We start from the raw sequence: 20,137 nt of genomic DNA on the forward strand, positions 1-20,137 counted from the left end.
GTTTGATAAGGGACATGGAAACCATGATTCCTCTCCAGGGGGTTCATTCAGCACAAATACTTATTAAATAGATCAATAAATAAGTAAGCAAATAAAAGGAGAAATGTGTCTTGTGCCATACTCTTGTCTTATCTTATTAGAGCATTATAGAAAGTCATACTAAAGGTCTTACTGATGGACCTCCTGGCCTAAAGCAGCCATTATGGTGCCTCAAATAGAGGAAAGAAAACGGTCAACAAGGTTAACACCATTTCTATCTCATGCGCATGAACATAGAAGGCTACGGCTAGAATAGAATGGAGCACAATAGATGACCTTAAAGCAATTTAGCAATTTCCCTTTTAGACCCAATCCTTACTGTTAGAGACGGCAGCTGACAGAATGACGAAGCCCATTCATTTTTAATGGAAGAAAGGGTCTCGCGCCGAACTGAGCAAATCATCAGTGGCATTTGACCAACTGAGAAAACAACGTAGAGTGTCATAATAAACTTAAAGGTAATCTGAATGAGTTCATGCGATTTTGTTCTGCACAAATATTAGAATGATTGGACATGGCCAACTGGTTAGCGCTTCAGTCGCTTATCATAGAGTAAATATTTAGAGAGCAATTGCTATTTATTTCAGGGCAAGCATCATGTACTAGATAGACACAGTAACCTACAGCTTACATCCTAGCCGTCAAGAGCGTGTTTACAGTATAGGCTCTTACAGAGAGGATGAGTGACAGAACGTCTTTGTGTACGGAACTTGGTGCTAAAAAGACATCTGCTTTTGAATGAAGCTTGTCTTGAGAAAGTCCTTGCAGCTCTAACATTGACAGTATAAAGTCTCCTTTCAATGTCCTTGCTATTTGATCTTCTATATGGTATTGACTGGTATTGTACTACAACCCTGATCACACCTCATAACTTGTACATAGGACACTGTCAGGAAATACAAAGGTCTCACCACTGTGTACATACAAAAGTTTATGTATTCATTTTTATATTTAAATGTAAATGTATATATGTATATTTACACTGTCAGGCTCTGTGTACCTCATGCATATACCATTAGGTCATGAATCCATAATATGTCTGTTTGTGTATAATGGTGCATATCTGTTTTCCTTCTGTCCTGCGAAGACTGTTAGTCCTGTTAGTGGGTAGAAGTTGCCTATAGGCACAGATCTATGATCAGTTTATCTTCCCAGATCACTAAACTTAACCATTATGCCTGGAGATCCGCAAAACTGATCTTAGTTCATTGTTTGAGGGCAACTTCTGAGAGAGAGAGAGAGAGAGAGAGAGAAATTGAGCGAGTGAGAGAAACAAATGGAGAGGAGAGAGAGTAGACTTCTCCTTGATGTGCATCCCTTCTAACAGTGAGTCATTGGGTTGTTTACTATGCAGAGAAAACAGCTTAAAAAAGCCTTTTGAAGAGGAGAGGGAGACATGAGGAACTAAAACTGAACTGGTGGAGGGCTTTAACAATATGTGAGTTTTTTTTTATATCTCCCCTTTGCTCTGTTTGTGTATCAATCCCATTCTGAATGTGGTGACTATTCAGTTCAATCTAGCATTGCAGTTTTTTTAACAGTGACCCTGATGAAGCCAGCAAAGTCTCTCGTAGTCAGTTACGTATTTAAAAATAGAAGGTATACAGTATTCTTTCAATTTTCAAAATAAGACTGATGGAGGAGCATCCCAAGTGGCGCAGCGGTCTAAGGCACTGCATCGCTGTGCTTGAGGCGTCACGACAGACCGGGGTTCGATCCTGGGCTCTGTCGCAGCTGACCGCGACCGGGAGACCCATGAGGCGGCACACAATTGGCCCAGCGTTGTCCGGGTTAGGGAAGGGTTTGGCCGGGCGGGATGTCCTTATTCCATCACGTTCTAATGACTCCTTGTGGTGGGCTGGGTGCATGCACGCTGTACGTGTTTTCTCTGACACATCGGTGCGTCTGGTTTCCGGGTTAAGCGAATAGTGTGTCAAGAGGCAGTGCGGCTTGGCAGGGTCGTGTGTCGGAGGACGCACAGCTCTCGACCTTCGCCTCTCCCGAGTCCGTACTGGAGTTGCAGCAATGGGACAAGACTGTAACTACCAATTGGATACCACAAAGTTGGGGAGAAATGGAGTGAAAAAAATAAAATGAAGACTGAGATGGAGGCATCAGTAGGAGCTGAGCGCAGTTATTGAAGTGGTAGGAGATTCACACCCTGACCTTGTACATCTCTAAACCTCCCAGCACTCTATCATGTACTGAACTGTCTCAATCTCCCCATTTGTCTTCAGATGTCAGACGAGGCTAGTGCAGCAGCCAATTAACACAACAGCTAACCCACAATCACACCCTGCTGCCAAAGATACATACCTTGACAATAACATCTGAAACAACCAGCTAACAATACACAGTATTGTACAGTCCCTTCTGACTCTGTGTCTTGGCAAACATAATTGTTTCTTGGATGTGATGCATTGACAGCAGCGCATTAGGATACACGGTAATCTATATTTAGAGTTGCATTGTTCCAAGGTTGTTCACAAAGACTTCATTATATAGTGGATTAAATTTACATTGAATGCTTGCGCATTTTAATGAATCTGCATTGTTGATGGGCAGTTTTACATTAAATGCTTGAGGATTATAATGAATCTCTATTGTTGGCGGTTTCGTTTGCGATGAGGACCTGGGTATTAGCGATAACAAACAGCAAACACTCCCGTCATGACTCATGGCCCACTCTGTGTGTCGCCCCTCCGAGAAGTCAACCAGGGGACAGTGTAGAACACTCACAGTCATAATGAGTGGGAGGGGCACTGCGTCGTCATGGGGATGGGTCAGCGACTGATAATTGGGCGTGGGACTCCATGGTAACAAAGCACACGGCCGTATTAATGAGATTAATAGTGTTCTGTTCAGTCTCGTTTCACCAAGGAGAGGATTAGCTCCATACAGCTCTCCCGAAGGTAAACGAGAGGACAATTACTCAGACACCCTGACCAAGATTCAACACTGATTTTTTTTATTTTCTGTGGTTGAAATTAAGTTTAAGGGCAAAGGGAAGCACAGACACACTAAGCAACAACAAGTCAAGCAGTATTGTTTCCGACCTGCAAACAGGCAGAGTTTTGTTCCAGCAGTCCCAGTCAGATCAAAGCATTTAGAACCACAATGTTGTGATTTTGCCACAGTGTAGGGGCTCGATTCAATCCGTATCGCAGAAGTTCCAAATTATACTGTAGCGCAATTGAAATGTAAAGGTAATTTCTGATAGAGCCGATCTACGCAGCGTGTAAAGTGAATGCAGTCTCCGCCATTGTGGGAACATTACCTTTCTTATTTCTACCACGCTATAAGGCGGAACTTTGGTGATAGGTATTGAATCGAGCCCTAAGATATGCCAGACCTCTAATTAGAGTCAATGTTGACATTTACCCTAGCCCTAGGTTCAAGTGAAATGGTTTTAAACGTACCTCAATCCAGGGATGGAAGGTGTAACTTCAACCCTAACCCTAGCCATTACTGTAACCCTAACCCTATTCATTACCCTAACCCTAAGGCCGTGATTCAATACGATCGCGGGTTATATGCATTGCAGCTTTTAAAGGCAATGTTGGGGAGATCCCTTTCACGGTAAACGCTGCATATGTCAGATCAATTGGAAATTGCCTTTAAAAGCTGCAATAACCCATGCTCGGATTTAATCTTGGCCTAACCGCTTCATGTCTACATTGTGGATATACCCTAACCCTATCCATTACCGTAACCCCAACCCTGTTGTGTTAAATCAATTCTATTAATTCCTAGATTAGTCATGGTGTTGTGTAAAATCCTGCAATATCCCAGGCGAGACAGGTCAGTTGTTGTGTTAAACCCGTTTTATTCATTCCCAGATCAGTCATGGTAGTGGACTCTATCAGCATTGAGCTATGCATACAGAAGTGTATCGCTGTTTCAGTCACACACACACACACAATTGTTTTTCTTTATTGTGTCGTCATGGACTATTTGCACATTTTATGATTCAACATTAGAAACAAGGATGATCCATCAATCTTTCCAAAAACCTGTGTCTTTTGAATTTAGTTTGACAGCAAATAGACCTAATTTCAGACAGAGGTGAGTAAATCCAGTTGTATTGCTGTGACTGTAGGTATGTAATGGTATAGATGAACTGAAGGATGTTTGTCAATTAATTAATCTAATAAAACATATTTTTATAAAATACGGAATTTCAATATATTTTTTTAAAGCATCTCGAGAAAGATCCGGAAACATTATTAAAATGACACCATAGTTATGCAATGCATATTCAGGGAATATGAGGTTCTTCTCTCATAAAAAGAGACACAACCACCTATTAAAGTCCTACAGAGGTGCACAAGAAAAGCATTCTCTTGATTGCACAGAGAAACTAGGACCATCAATTATATTGTTTTCAGGGTATTTAGATAAAAACATTCCACATACAGAACTTTTGCTATTCTTAGTTTCCCCCTTCTAACCACCACAGAGTCAAAACAGTGACACATCACATTAAGTCATCATCCATACATCTTCTCTACAGTAGTTGTGCGCTATGCAGCTGTAACAGGGAGAGAACACGATGCTTCTCTCCCATGGTCATTCAAAGGTTTACTGTGTGAGTTTGTCTCTCTTGTTGAAACTGGTCTCCTCCTCGATGGAGGAGACTTGGGACTTCTGGTTTTTTTGCTGTTTGTCCATTGTCAGGTGCAGGGTCTTCTTGTGCCATGTCAGTTTTGGGGTCGGGGACCAGTTCTCAGGGGAACCATAAGAGAAGCTGTGTGCTTGGGGACACAGCTGAATGCTCCAGCCCCTGTCAGTCTCTCTCTTACTGTATGCTAGGCTATCACTCAGATCCATTATAACGTATTCTTCTAATAAATTCATATTCATAAAATCTCTCTTTGTATACAACAAAATTAAAATTGTCTGTGGAGATTAAGGCAGTCCATCCATTTTTACAAACAAGACACAGAACTCACAAAACATATGTGAATAGGAAAAACAAAGATGAAAATGTCCCATGGACTTGATAGGCTACTGTACTCGAGTCCCTTCATATCTGTCCTCTGGAAGTTTCAATCTCTCAAAGAAGAAGTCTTGAAAAGTTCACCAAAATTTCACCCAGACACTCTTATAGTAGTCGTAGATCTATTCCCATGAAGTTCAACTAGGCCTCAGAAGCCTGGGGCTACATTTGACATTCGGCAGGCTGGAGAAGCCTGGAGGCAGAAGTTACACGTGCACTGAGGGCACACTCCTGTTGAGCACCTGAACACGCATCAGCTGTACACTGGTCATGATCTTCTTCTGGTGGCCCATCAGTGTCACCCCCAGCCTGTGTATATCCCTGTAGGACACAGAGATGGAACAAAGTCACACACATCAGTGATCACATGCATTAACACACATTAGATATGATAGACCAAGTTACTGTTAAGCACTTTATGGCAACTGCATCCAATGACATTTGGATAATGTGATAAGAGTGTGATGTTGTGAGAGTAGGACTGTAGTGTGGTGTCAGCGTGGAGCTGTGGCCTGGCCCCTTACCCTTGGTTCATGCTTATGACGTGGCCCAAGGTCTGGTAGCCTCCTACAGCAAAGTGGTCCTTGTATCGGCCCATCTTGATGGTATCCAGCCACTCATCCACAGAACTACAGCTGCTGAAGTCTGGAATACTTCTGTCCATCATGGGAGGTGTGCCTAACCTGGGGGATAGAGAGCGAGACAGAGAGAAAAGAGGGCGCGAGAGAGCGAGAGACAAAATGGAGAAAAAAATAAAAAGTGAGAGAGAGAGGAGAAAGAAAAGGTGATAGGAAAAAGACAGAGAAAAGGGAGAGCGGAGGCATGAGGAAAGAGAGATGAAAAAAGGTCTTGAAATGCAATAGCAGCTAAGGCAGAAAATCAATAGCAGTTAAAATGATAGAGAAGAGGTGGCTGCTCTGATTGCAGGATGGCTGGTTTGGCTAGATTAATACAGGGAGAAATCCTTAACACCCCCCCTTCCCTCCTCATTCCTCCATCTCCCCTTCTTCCTCCTGACATGCACCAGGGATCCGGGACCCGGGATCTGAACGGAGCGATTTAACACGGGTCCAACTCTAGCTTCAGCCGCTGTTCTCTCTGCTCTCTGATTCCCAAACGATCAATGTCAATATCACAGGCTCTTATTTAACAGAGAGCGCGTCAATCAGAGATGAGCTTATTGGAAAACGAACACGGCCGTTCCTTGCTCCCCTAAGGCAACCCGTCTCCCTCGCGTCAGCCGGGGAAGTTTGGGGGAAACTTTGGGCTGTAACTTTATCCCACAGCTTATGTTTGACAGATGAGCTGAGAGTGGATTTGCAGCCCATTGTCCAGACAATGGCTCCCAAGCAATCTGTATTGCCCAGGCGATGGTGGCCTAGCAGCCTGCTCACCTGCACAGCGTGTCCATGGACTTAAGGTTCTCCGGGTTCCGGATAAGCTTGTCTAGAACCGTAACAATCTGGCAGAAGCGAGGCCTCTCGTTCCGGTCCTTCTGCCAGCAGTCCAGCATGAGAGTGTGTAGAGCACCTGGACAGCTCATTGGAGCAGGCAGCCTGTAGCCCTCCTCTACTGATTTTATCACCTACACACACACACACACACACACACACACACACACACACACACACACAGATATGCAGATATCATTACACACACATACAGTACATGTGTTTTTTTGTGTGTGTGTGTGTGTCCATTCCACTCACATCTCGGTTGGTGAGGTTCCAGTATGGCCTCTCCCCATATGACATCACCTCCCACATGACCACGCCGTAGCTCCACACGTCACTGGATGAGGAGAACTTCCTGTAGGCGATGGCCTCCGGCGCTGTCCAGCGGATCGGAATCTTACCACCCTGAAGGGAACAGCACCACACTAGAGCCGACACTGGCATTTCACCACGGAATAGAAAACAGAACCTGAACTAGAGAACTAGGGCTACAACAGTGCATATTAGAGTTTTAGACTGTAGTTATCATGAGAGTGTGAACTCACGCTGGTGGTGTATGCTGCATCGGGATCGTCCTCCAGGACTCTAGACAGGCCGAAGTCAGACACCTTACACACCAAGTTGCTGTTGACCAGGATGTTACGAGCTGCCAGGTCGCGGTGGATGTAGCCCAGGTCTGCCAGGTAGGTCATACCCGCAGCGATGCCACGCAGCACGCCCACCAACTGGATTATAGTGAACTGACCATCATGTCTCTGAGAGGAGGAAGGGGAGAGAGGAGAAGGACGGGGTTGAGATGTAGAGAGATATTGTAGTATTCGTTACAGGCATATGGATTGAGATCTCTGATGTCAAGTCTTTCAAAAACAATTTTCAAATGTGTTCACAAGAGAAAGTAAGTGAGGGAATCTGATAGAAAGAGGGAAACTATGTGAAAAAGAGATGAAATCCATATAAAGCGTTGTTTTATGTATACAGCACATTTCAGACATGGAATGCAACGCAATGTGCTTCACAGGAAAATATACTGAACAAAAATATAAACGCAACATGAAACAATTTCAAAGATTTTACTGAGTTACAGCTCATTTGAGGAAATCCGTCAATTGAAATGAATTAATTAGGCCTTAATCTATGGATTTCACATGACTGGGAATACAGATATGCATCTGTTGGTCACAGATACCTTAAAAAAAAGGGCCTCAGGATTTTGTCACGGTATTTTTGTGCATTCAAATCGATAAAATGCAATTGTGTTCGTTGTCCGTAGTTTATGCCTGCCCATACCATAATTCCACCACCACATGGGGCACTCTGTTCACAACATTGACATCAGAAATCCTCTTGCCCACACGACGCCACATACATGGTCTGCGATTGTGAGGCCGGTGGGACGTACTGCCAAATTCTCTAAAACAATGTTGTAGGCGGCTTATGGTAGAGAAATTAACATTCAATTCTCTGGTAACAGCTCTGGTGGACCTTCCTGCAGTCAGCATGCCAATTGCATGCCAACTTGAGACCTCTGTGGCATTGTGTTGTGTGACAAAACTGCACATTTTAGAGTGGCCTTTTATTGTCCCCAGCACAAGGTGCACCTGTGTAATGACCATGCTATTTAATCAGCTTCTTGATATGCCACCCCTGTCAGGTGAATTGATTATCTTAGCAAAGGAGAAATGTTCACTAACAGGTATGTAAATACACGTTTGGCAACATTTTAGAGAAATAAGCTTTTTGTGCGTAAGGAACATTTTGGGGATCTTTTATTTCAGCTCATGAGACATGGGACCAACACTTTACATGTTGCGTTTACATTTTTTTTCAGTATATATAAAAACATAAAAGCAACAAACCCTCAGGAAAGAGTCCAGAGATCCATTCTCCATGTACTCAGTGATGATCATGACTGGTTTACCTGGATGAATGGAGGGATGGGAGTAAGGGAGTGTGGGGGAGGGAGTGAGGCAGGAAGCATTATTCCACAGTAACTAAACAGGAGTAACTTACTTATTGCATTTAATTTAATTTAGCTGAAAATAAATGTAATTGCACCAAACTGAAAATGGAGTTGAATCAAATCAAAACAAATGGAATCTTACTGCGTGTTACCACTCCCTCCAGGTGGATGATGTTAGGGTGGTCAAACTGGGCCATGATTGATGCCTCCGCCAGAAATTCTCTCCTCTGCTTGTCACTGTATCCTGCCTTCAGCGTCTTCAGAGCCACCGGGATGTCTCTCTTCCCTGGGAGACGCATCCGCCCGTAACACACCTCCCCAAACTCACCTGGAGACACACACAAGCACACACACACAGTTCAGGTTGATATATAGTATATGCCTCCCTGACAAGACTATAGACTGATGTATACATTGATTGAAAAATGTATTCAAACAAAAACAAAAAAATATACACTACCGTTCAAAAGTTTTGGGTCACCAAGAAATGTCCTTGTTTTTTAATGAAAAGCATTTTTTTTTGTCCATTAAAATGACATAACATTTATCAGAAATACAGTGTAGACGTTGTTAATGTTGTAAATGACTGTTGTAGCTGGAAACGGCAGATTTTTTATGGAATATCTACATAGGCGTACAGAGGCCCATTATCAGCAACCATCACTCCTGTGTTCCAATGGCACGTTGTGTTAGCTAATCCAAGTTTAGCATTTTAAAAGGCTAATTGATCATTAGAAAACCCTTTTTGCAATTATGTTAGCACAGCTGAAAACTGTTGTACTGATTAAAGAAGCAACAAAACTGGACTTCTTTAGACTAGTTGAATATCTGGAGCACCAGCATTTGTGGGTTTGATTACAGGCTCAAAATGGCCAGAAACAAAGAACTTTCTTCTGAAATTCATCAGTCTATACTTTTTCTGAGAAATGAAAGCTATTCCATGCAAGAAATTGCCAAGAAACTGAAGATCTCGTTCAACGCTGTGTACTACTCTTTTCACAGAACAGTGCAAACTGGTGCTAACCAGAATAGAAAGAGGAGTGGGAGGCCCGGTGCACAACTGAGCAAGAGGAAAAGTACATTAGAGTGTCTAGTTTGAGAAACAGACGCCTCACAAGCCCTCAACTGGCAGCTTCATTAAATAGCATCCGCAAAACACCAGTCTCAACGTCAACAGTGAAGAGGCGACTCCAGGATGGTTCTAGGCAGAGTTGCAAAGAACAAGGACTTGTGAGGCGTCTGTTTCTCAAACTAGACAACTGTCCTCTTGCTCAGTTGTGCACTGGGGCCTCCCACTCCTCTTTCTATTCTGGTTAGAGCCAGTTTGCGCTGTTCTGTGAGGGGAGTAGTACACAGCATTGAACGAGATCTTTAGTTTCTTGGCAATTTCTCGCATGGAATAGCCTTCATTTCTCAGAACAAGAATAGACTGACAAGTTTCAGAAGATAGTGCTTTGTTTCTGGCCATTTTGAGCCTGTAATCGAACCCACAAATGCTGATGCTCCAGATACTCAACTAGTCTAAAGAAGGCCAGTTGTATTGCTTCTTTAAATCAGCACAACAGTTTTCAGCTATGCTAACATAATTGCAAAATGGTTTTCTAATGATCAATTAGCCTTTTAAAATGCTAAACTTGGATTAGCTAACACAACATGCCATTGGAACACAGGAGTGATGGTTGCTGATAATGGGCCTCTGTACGCCTATGTAGATATTCCATAAAAAATCTGCCGTTTCCAGCTACAATAGTCATTTACAACATTAACAATGTCTACACTGTATTTCGGATAAATTTCATGTTATTTTAATGGACAGAAAATGTGCTTTTCTTTCAAAAACAAGGACATTTCTAAGTGACCCCAAACTTTTGAACGGTAGTGTATGTACGGTATATTTCTCCTTTGTGCTTTGAAAAGTCCCGGAACATGTCATTACATGTCTTTCCCTTTCCTCTTCTGTGTCTTATCAACAACTGCCATTCTAAAGGTCATTGTTAACAGACGTGATTATGACGCCTGTGTGTTGCCATGTCCTGCTGTGGCAATATGATGTTAGTATTCCCTGTGTGTTTGATTGATAGCCCCATGCGACGCTCTGATTCCACTGTGCCATCCCTCTCTGCTGCACACCGCAGCATTTACGTCAGCCAATGATTTTCAGTTTACCTGAGCCAATGATTTTCTCCAGTTTGATCCTGGAAGCTTCAATTTCTCTGGCGAACTCATGGACGGCCTGGCAGGGGTCCTCATAGGTGTGTGGGTCGATGTAGAAACGTGCGTCTGGGAATGACACTAAAATAAACAACATTAGCATCTGGTCACATACCACTGGATGGAAACAATATGCTTCATATGAGAGAGAGAGAGAGAGAGAGAGAGAGAGAGAGAGAGAGAGAGAGAGAGAGAGAGAGAGAGAGAGAGAGAGAGAGAGAGAGAGAGAGAGAGAGAGAGAGAGAGAGAGAGAGAGAGAGAATATGCCATTTAAAAATATGAACTTGGATACCCACATAAGCTTTGCAAGCATCTCTCAGAGAGAGAGAGAGAGAGAGATCATTTCTACCTGAACAAATCTGAATCAAAAGGGAAGTGAACTGTATACATTGAGGATGAATATTATTACCACTGGAATGAAGACTAGGAAGGGAAATATAATAAATAGACTAATAATAATAATACAAACGCACCATGGCCATTCTGGTAGTGCATCTTCTCCTCATCAGAGTCCTGGAAGGCCTTGCTATAGCCACAGTGTCTTTATCACAAACACACAGAAACATGTAAATGTCACTATGGGTAGGACAATGATAGGGATATGTTGTGATGCTGTTTTCTACTTTGTATTTCCAAGTCTTCTCTGCTGTATGGTTTATATAGAGCATCACGGTGTATGTTAAAACTCTTCAGTCTCGTCATAGCAGTTAATTCACTCTAAAAGGCCTTTTTCACATGTAAATCTTCAGAATAGTTCAGAGTCTAGACACGTCTCACTGTTTTCCTCTCTTTCTGTCTTCCAGCTCCAAACGAACTCGGCTTGAAAATGTTAACAAGTTGGAAATAGTTATACGCAATTAAATCAATTATTTGTGGAAGAGTTGTAGACCCCAGAAGAGGGAATTGAAGGAGAGGGATATGTAAAACACATTTGCATTGTTACTTAACCAAAATGAATTGCCATTATAATTTAAACTGACTGTTTAGAACACTGAGGGATAATAAGAACTGGAGACGGTATCCAAAATGTCTGCCTGTTGTTTTCAAGGTAATCTACTCACTTTCACATATCCCGATTCACGGACCGTCTACTGTATATCCGAGTTGCGTCCTGTTTATACGTACCAACATCACATGTGCACTAGCACTCAGTGCGCACAGGGAGCAGCGACATCATTACGTCATCCAAAAATATGGCAGACATTGGATGAATTAAACATTTTAATACAGTATCTTCGGCTGTGAGTGATGAATGTTTTTTTGTTGCCTCAATTATTATGTTAATAATTAAATGGATATTTTGTGCACAAAGGTGATGACTAAAGTGACTTAATAGGAATTTTCTAATCTGACTTCTCTATGTGGCCATGTATGGAAACAGTCTTTCTGGGGCGGGCGTCAGTTAAACTGCAGTATTGAAGCAAAACTGTAGGAGCAGTGGAAACCTTGCTTCTAGACAGGAACCCTGGCCCCTTGGTTTAGAATTACAAAACTCAGCTGGGTCTGAACATTTCCTACGCAGAAACTCTGTGAGATGACTTGACTTTCCACTGTAAACGCAGGCTGTAATCTAGAGTGAGAACTCCTCTGTACTAATTAAAACCATTAGTGGAACAACGTTAGAGAGATTATCTCAATATGTTTCCTGTTTGATGGACATATCACAGTGCTGTTGGGGTCTGAGGTTGCAGACAGACACACCATGGAAACAGTTACTGTAGCATAAGAGCCTATGGGGTTTAGAGGTGATCATATGGATTTCAATGCATAAGGTTATAGAACATCACAGGCAGATAAAGAACAACAAAAAAATGCTAATATACACATTAACCCTACTATTAATGAATCCTATGGAGATGATGGTAACATTTACTTGAACCCTCCTTGAGGTAGTGTAAAAAAAAAATCCCACATACATATGTGAATGACGTAGAGTCAGAGAGGACTCGTCCACATCACGGGTAGTGGTGTAGTGTAAGAAAGGGTTGCCTTGCCGTTTCCTGCAGATGACGATGGCCAGGAAGGTGACGAGGCCAGAGACCAGGACCATACAGATCCAGATGATGGTCATAGTGTCGTAGCGCAGAGGAACTGGACACACAACAACACAACCAGTTAGTGTCAGTGTGAGAGAGTGTGTGAGAGAGAGAGAGAGACAGTGTTTTTGAGAATGTGTGTGAGAGAGAGAAAGTGAGAGGGAGAGAGAGACAAAGACAGTGTGTGTGTGTGTGTGTGTGTGTGTGTGTGTGTTAAAACGTGAAACGTGTGTGTGTGAGCGTGCATGCGTGTGTGTGTGTGTGTGTGTGTTCTGTGCTCTTTGAGGCTTGAGGCTTGGATCAGCAGCAGATTTCCTGACAGGGGTGACCCTCACACAAAGCACAGATCAATAACATTAAGGGATTGTCTGAAGACTTCCTGGTCCCACCGACAATGATGGCTCTTTAACCAGTAGCATGCTGTGCTGTCTGGGTTAACATACACTAACTCCCCTGTGGCTGACAGGTTTACACAGTAGTCCACATATCTACCAACAGAAACTTCTATCAAGCCTCTCTATAGTTACTAGGAATGTGTACAAATACAGTACTTGTGCATCGCTGGGTGGGCCCAGCTGGGTCGTGCATCGCTGGGTGGGTCCAGGTGGGTCGTGCACCACTGGGTGGGACCAGGTGGGTCGTGCATCACTCAGATAGGTGGTGTTGGGTGAGGTGCGTTTTCACCCATAGAAAACAATGTGTTTTGAAACCTCAGTGTTTTGTTGTTTTATTGATGGTCACTGTTCCATGGTGCTCTTCTCTGATTATCTTACTTGCTTTCCCGGTCTGGATCTCCACGTTCTGGCTGAAGCGTCCGCAGCCTGCCGAGGTTCTGGCCCGGACCTGGAAGATGTACCTGGTACCGGGCTTCAGACCAGACACCCGGGCCGTGGTCCCCTTGGCTTTCAGGGTGGAGTAACTCTGCTGCTCCTTATCCTGGTGGAGGAGAGAGGTTAGGGAGGAGGAGAGGAGGGTAGGAAGGGGTGGAGGACAGGAGAGATGTGATAAAGGCTGTCTATACAAAGCTGTGTTTACATTTCTGACTAACATCCACCATAGCAGTAACCTCAGGAGTTTGGCCAAATGAAGACATTAACACAGCAGCCACACTAATCTGTCTGAACTATCTAGATGTGTGTGTTCATGACACTATTACTTCACTCTATACACACACACTCCCCTGTCTCCAGGGACCACTCTGCTGTGGGGTGTGATGTGGTATTTACATATGCCCTGGTCTGGTGTGTGTGCCTCCTGTGCTGGTCAGATCACTCTTACCCCATTAGCTGTGTGTCAGAGCATGCAGAACAACACAGCAATTAGTTTGTCTCCCTCCGCTTTCAGGCTTACCCACACGCTCACTGCCACTGTCACTTTCACCTTTCAGCCCAGATCAGTCCCACCCACACACAGTATTTATCTACTGTACCTTCTCGTAGTATTTGACGTCATACTCCAGTATGACTCCGTTGGGCTGGTCTGGTTCGTGCCACAGCAGAGTGACACTATTCTGACTTGCGTTCTCTTGACGAATCGCAATTACCTGGGAGGGGGCTGAACAGGAAGCAAGAAACAGGAAGTACACAGACACATAAATGAATAGAGAACCAGAACAGACATGTAAACAGCAATACAATCCAATAGAGATCATACAGGATAATGTAACCTACTGTAGCTGTTGAGATGTTGTTTTTAATTCTAGGTAAACTGTATTTCTTTTCTATGTAAATTGACCTTCATGAATAAAATGTTATGTAATAAATCCAGAAAGGTATCCCCTACCTGCCTGGTTCGTAGTGATGTTGACAGAGGCGAAGGGCGGCGGCTCGTTGCTCAGGTGAGTCACTGCATTCATCGCTAGGATGCGGAAGGTGTAGTTGGCGTGGGCAACCAGGTTTAGAACAGTCACCCAGGGTTCGGTCAGAGAGCTCTGCCGGGGAACGAACCTCACCGGGACCACACTGGCACGGTCAACTGTCCCTCCACCCCCCTCCTCCCATCCCCCCTCCTCCACTGGTCGTCCCTGCTGTACAGTCCTCACACTGCCCCCCCTCCCCAGAACACTTCTGACAGAGCACACTGTACAGCAGGTCACTGCGACCCCCAGAGTCCAGCGGTCGCCCCCACTCCAGATTCACTGACGTCCCGTTAACTGAAGATATCACGTTTACTGGAGCTGTTGGGGGGCCTGAGGAGAGGAGAGATAGAAAAAGAGAGGGAAGAGAAGAATTAGAAGGGAGGAGAGAAAGTTACGTTTTCACATGTTTTTTTCTTGCCTATCACCTGAAAAAGTTGGATGTGCTTCTATTTTCTCGTTCAGAAATTAAAATAGTTTTTATAGATAATTATGCCTAAATCACCCAGGGCATTCAGAGAGATAGGTGCAGGATGCAGCATGTAGGGGTGTTGTGTGTGTGTGACGTACGTGTGCAGGGTGCAGCAAGGGTGTCGGTGGGGGCTCTGTAATGGCTGGAGTCACAGGGGCAGGAAAGGGCAGCTCTGGTCTCTGAGTGGCTTTGTAGAGGACACTTCCCACACAACCCATCACCTGCTACTGGCTTATAGAAACCCACCTCACACGCTGCATGGGGAGAGAGGAGGAGGGGAGAGGGGTGGAAAAAGGGGAGAAGAGAGGGAGAGGGGTGGAATTAGGGGAGAAGAGAGAGAGAGAGAGAGAGAGAGAGAGAGAGAGAGAGAGAGAGAGGATATGCCATTTTAAAATATGCTTTGAAAATATCAGCTTTGGTCTACCACACTATTTCTACAGCAACCCCAACAGTCAATATGTAATTGGAACCCTGCATAAAAGCACTGACTTGAGAGAAGGGGGAGAAGAAAGTTAGACTTTTTCACACACACATTTGGGCCAAAGAGGCTGTGCACTGTTGATACTCCCGTAGGGAACATTAGAATCTAGACCACGTTTCAACCTTATTCAGCACACGTACTACATATTCACTTTCAACTCTGCACTGATGAATAATACAGGCTCCTCTGATAAATATATTCTCTTTAGAATGCAGAAACAGGGTATATAGAGCTGTGGAAACAGAAACTTTATAATATATCTGGCAACATCATGGGTTCATCTTAACTGCCTCCTCAGTAAAAATGTCAAAAGGTTTGGCAAAATGTCTCTTATAGGTTAAGGATGACCTTCTTATAACCTTATTTTGACCATTGGCTCCAAAGAATATATAGATCAAAACATGTGTATTACACATCAAAATGTCAAAGCTTTAGTAGTATAGTTGTATTGTTCAGCACTCAATGTTGTTGATGATATTTCGTTATGCCTTTCCATAATTTATGAGTCTCTAAATACGTCTTCAATTTCCAATGAACCTTGACATGTAAGAGTGTCAGTAGCATACTGATAGTGTATACCATCTGGATTACACACACACACACACACACACACACACACACACACACACACACACACACACACACACACACACACACACACACACACACACACACACGCACGCACATACACATTGAGACACACACACATACAGAGACACACACACTGTCTGGATCACAACCAGATTAAAAGGCAGGGGCTGATATCGCACCTCTCTTTCACCGTCAGTGTCCCCCAAGGAACCAGAAACTACTTCTATTTGCAATATTTATCCCAGACTGCTTTCTCTCCTCCCTTTTATCCCGTTAATCCCACCATCCCTTGATGTTTTTTGTGAAGCTCCTGAGTTGAAAAGCAGGTCAGGATAAACATCGGAACAGCTCGCTCATCAAGGAGGGAGGCTGCTGACACTTTGAAGTCTCTGACAGATTTACCAGCTAGCACACTCAGCAACACACACACACACACATGCACTCACACACACATGCATACACATTTAGCAATAACGATAATGCTATACACATGACACACAGCACATGCACCCAAGAACACACACACACAAATAATGCAACAAGTAAAATTATAAACTTGGTAACACACACACACATAAAGGATAATTGAAAGGAGGGCTGGTGTGGATGACCCCTGATGACCTTTCAAACCTGACTCACATTGGTCTGGCACTCTGAATAAAGTGAGGAAATGAGAGAGAGAAGAGAAAGAGAGGGAGAACGAGAATGGAGAGACTAGAGACAGCGCACTGTGTGTGTGTGTGTGTGTGTGTGTGTGTGTGTGTGTGTGTGTGTGTGTGTGTGTGTGTGTGTGTGTGTGTGTGTGTGTGTGCGCGTGTGTGTGTGTGTGTGTGTATTGTGTGTGTGTATTGTTTGGCACGTCAGAGCCTGTCAGCCCAGTGCTGCCGATGCAGGAGTATTTGCATTACAATGAATCTTAATGGCTGTGTGCTGGCTTTGTGTGCTGACCTTGATTTATTCTCAGTATAAGTGGGTAAATAAACAACAGGGTATAGAAAGAGGAGTTGGGAAAGCAAATCACAGACTTGAGGAGACTGAGGGGGAACGGGACTGGAGGAGAGTCTTCAGTGCCACCTGGTCTTCTGGCAAAAGGTGTTTACTGACATACTGTACATAGCTTTAAACAACATTGAGTTAGTCAAAAGCTGGTGTGGCCAAACTCAAGCAATTTAGCCAGGCACATGTACATGCACGCTTTCGAGTTCTCTTCTGGGACCAAACAGCGGTAACTAATAAGCAGGTAAGACTGCCATGCTGGTAGGAGTGATGGATGATTGTGTCAGTAAAGTCATGTGGAAATGGGCCACTGGTGTCTGGTGTGAATCTCTCCAAACTCCAAACTCCTAGATGAGGCCTGTGTCCCAGTCTCTGAGTTACTAATCTGACCCCATGCTTGAGGCTTTAGAATGATACACTACACCCTCTACGGCTCTGGCCACAAGTACTGTATTGCACTACATAGAATGGAGAGTCATTTTAAATACAGACATAGTCTCAAATGAGATGTCCCGCTTTCAATTTAGATAAGCCTTATTGATTCAATGACTGAATCTGTCTAGGTACTGCTCAGAGCCAAATGACTGTGGACAGCGGAATGGATGGAGGGATGGATGGATTGTTGTGGAGTGATAGAGAATGGATGGATGGGATTGTTTTCCCTCAATGGGGGTCAGTAAAGGACAAAGAAGCTGTGATCATTTCATTAAAACACAACCATTTCACTCATACATTAATATAACAGTCGACAGCAGAAACAAATTCTGAAGATATTATATTTGAAGGTAGACTGGACCGTAAAAAATAAATTGTGTGTCTTATTTAACTGGGGCGGCAGGTAGCCTAGTGGTTAGAGCGTTGGGCCAGTAACTGAAAGGTTGCTAGATCGAATCCCTGAGCTGACAAGGTAAAAATCTGTCGTTCTGCCCCTGAACAAGGCAGTTAACCCACTGTTCCTAGACCGTCATTGCAAATAAGAATTTGTTCTTATCTGACTTTCCTAGTTAAATAAAGGTAAAAAAAATAAAAGAATCTCTGTCAATTTTATCAATATCATTTAATTTTAAAAATTGTCACAGTAACTGTGTCCTGATATTAGAGAGTAGGCTAAATATTTAAATGCTTTATCATTTTGGCATAAACATTAGACCAGGTAGAATTACCGTATATACTGTACATGCAGGTGGTAAAATTGCATTCTGGGTGGAAAACAAAACCAACACTATTAAAACAGCCCATTAATAACGTATACTATACGCTGGTGTTAGAAGCAATTGTGGCAGCAGTACTCTGACATTAGAGCATGACTTCATTTCACCAAGAGCTTTGCATTCCCCTGAAGAGAAATGACACATCTGAAATTGTCCAAGTGGAAAATATTTGTTTATCCCAGAGGCTGAAATATGACCAGAATATATCTGTAGAATCACTTTCCCAGCTAATTAAATGTCCTAAGTATAATAAACAGAAACACAATAAAACCAACAACTTAGAAAAAGGAGGAAAGAGAGAAACCTTTTTCTTTAAATGGCAACACAATTTTCAAAGAGTGAGAAAATGTACAGACATAATCTGATGCACAGGCCAGGAGAGTAGGCTACAGTAATTACTGATAATAGCCCACCCGATAACTCCTGCTTTCCCAGTAGGTTTAAATCAATGGCATTGATAAAGTCATCACAAAAAGAGTGCTACACCGATCTAAACGTGTTTTCCTTTGAAAACGCCTCGTAATTACAAATCAAACTAGACCAATGCATGGTGGGTAATGAGCATTAAACTGGTGTTAATTATCCGATTGAATGGCTGTCACCATTCAACCGTGTCTGATGGAACAGAGTGGAGACAGAGATGGAATAGGTGTAACAGGAGGAAGAGAGAGAGAGAAAGGGGTAGAAGACCGAGAGAGTGATATAAAGAGAGAGGTGAGAACAGTCAGAAAGAAAGGAGCGAGAGGTGCACAAGAGGAGGATGAGGCGGAGAGAGAGAGAGAGAGAGAAACTGGCTAGTTTCAATACCTTACAAACAAAAGGAGACTTTCAAAGCAATGTAGGGAGAGAGAGTAGACTAATGCCTGAGGCACACAGCAGGAAAATAAGAGGGAGAGAGAGAGAAAAAGTGAGAGAGGAGCCTTTGTCTCCTCTTTTGAGTCTGTTTCATGACTCGCTGTGAAGCATCAGAGAGGAAATTAATCAAGTGTTTTTGATTATTTATTTAATTCAAAAGGACAAAGTGGGCTGTGAGAGATGAAACAAAGACAAGAAGCATGTACGTGTCACAGCTGCCTCTACTGAGCATAAAAACTTATATTCTATATATTAAGTCATATTCATTCAACATGACAGTCTTTGATAAACAGTCTCTGAGTCCAGAGCAGTCCAGTCTAAATAGAAATTCAGGGTGAAATGGATGCTGTGTCGCATTGTCTAGCTATTATCCATCTATTGTACACAGCTACTCCCCGTATATCAGTTTGACAGCCTCAAAAGTGAGCGTAGTACAGGAGTGCATGCAGTACAGCACAACCATGTACAGTTGAAGTCGGAAGTTTACATACACTTAGGTTGGAGTCATTAAAACTTGTTTTTCAACAACTCCACACATTTCTTGTTAACAAACTATAGTTTTGGAAAGTCGGTTAGGACATCTACTTTGTGCATGAAACAAGTAATTTTTCCAGCAATTGTTTACAGACAGATTATTTCACTTATAATTCACTGTATCACAATTGCAGTGGGCCAGAAGTTTACAAACACTACATTGAATGTGCCTTTAAACAGCTTGGAAAATTTCAGAAAATGATGTCATGGCTTTAGAAGCTTCTAATAGGCTAATTGACATCATTTGAGTCAATTGGAGGTGTACCTGTGGATGTATTTCAAGGCCTACCTTCAAACTCAGTGCCTCTTTGCTTGACATCTTGGGAAAATCAAAAGCAATCAGCCAAGACCTTAAAAAAAAAATGTGTAGACCTCTACAAGTCTGGTTCATCCTTGGGAGCAATTTCCAAACGCCTGAAGGTACCACGTTCATCTGTACAAAC

At 43.1% G+C, this 20,137-nt stretch overlaps 1 protein-coding gene across 1 annotated transcript in view; it reads right to left on the minus strand.

The window, feature by feature from the left end:
• Positions 1-3,845: 3,845 nt before the first annotated feature.
• The window catches only part of epha8 (eph receptor A8), a 102,614-nt gene continuing 86,322 nt past the window's right edge, over positions 3,846-20,137 (minus strand). The window contains exons 6-20 of the mRNA XM_045691677.1: positions 15,125-15,280; positions 14,727-14,887; positions 14,482-14,689; positions 14,129-14,253; positions 13,473-13,635; positions 12,658-12,754; positions 11,137-11,204; positions 10,619-10,744; positions 8,595-8,780; positions 8,349-8,410; positions 7,038-7,247; positions 6,748-6,897; positions 6,433-6,623; positions 5,563-5,721; positions 3,846-5,359 (exon numbers count right to left, since the gene is read on the minus strand). Coding sequence (XP_045547633.1) covers positions 5,245-5,359; positions 5,563-5,721; positions 6,433-6,623; positions 6,748-6,897; positions 7,038-7,247; positions 8,349-8,410; positions 8,595-8,780; positions 10,619-10,744; positions 11,137-11,204; positions 12,658-12,754; positions 13,473-13,635; positions 14,129-14,253; positions 14,482-14,689; positions 14,727-14,887; positions 15,125-15,280 — 2,177 coding nt within the window. The 3' untranslated portion in view covers positions 3,846-5,244. The remainder of the gene's footprint in view (positions 5,360-5,562; positions 5,722-6,432; positions 6,624-6,747; positions 6,898-7,037; positions 7,248-8,348; positions 8,411-8,594; positions 8,781-10,618; positions 10,745-11,136; positions 11,205-12,657; positions 12,755-13,472; positions 13,636-14,128; positions 14,254-14,481; positions 14,690-14,726; positions 14,888-15,124; positions 15,281-20,137) is intronic.

The sequence above is a fragment of the Salmo salar genome, chromosome ssa12, assembly GCF_905237065.1.
Source record: "Salmo salar chromosome ssa12, Ssal_v3.1, whole genome shotgun sequence".
Classification (NCBI taxonomy): domain Eukaryota; kingdom Metazoa; phylum Chordata; class Actinopteri; order Salmoniformes; family Salmonidae; genus Salmo; species Salmo salar.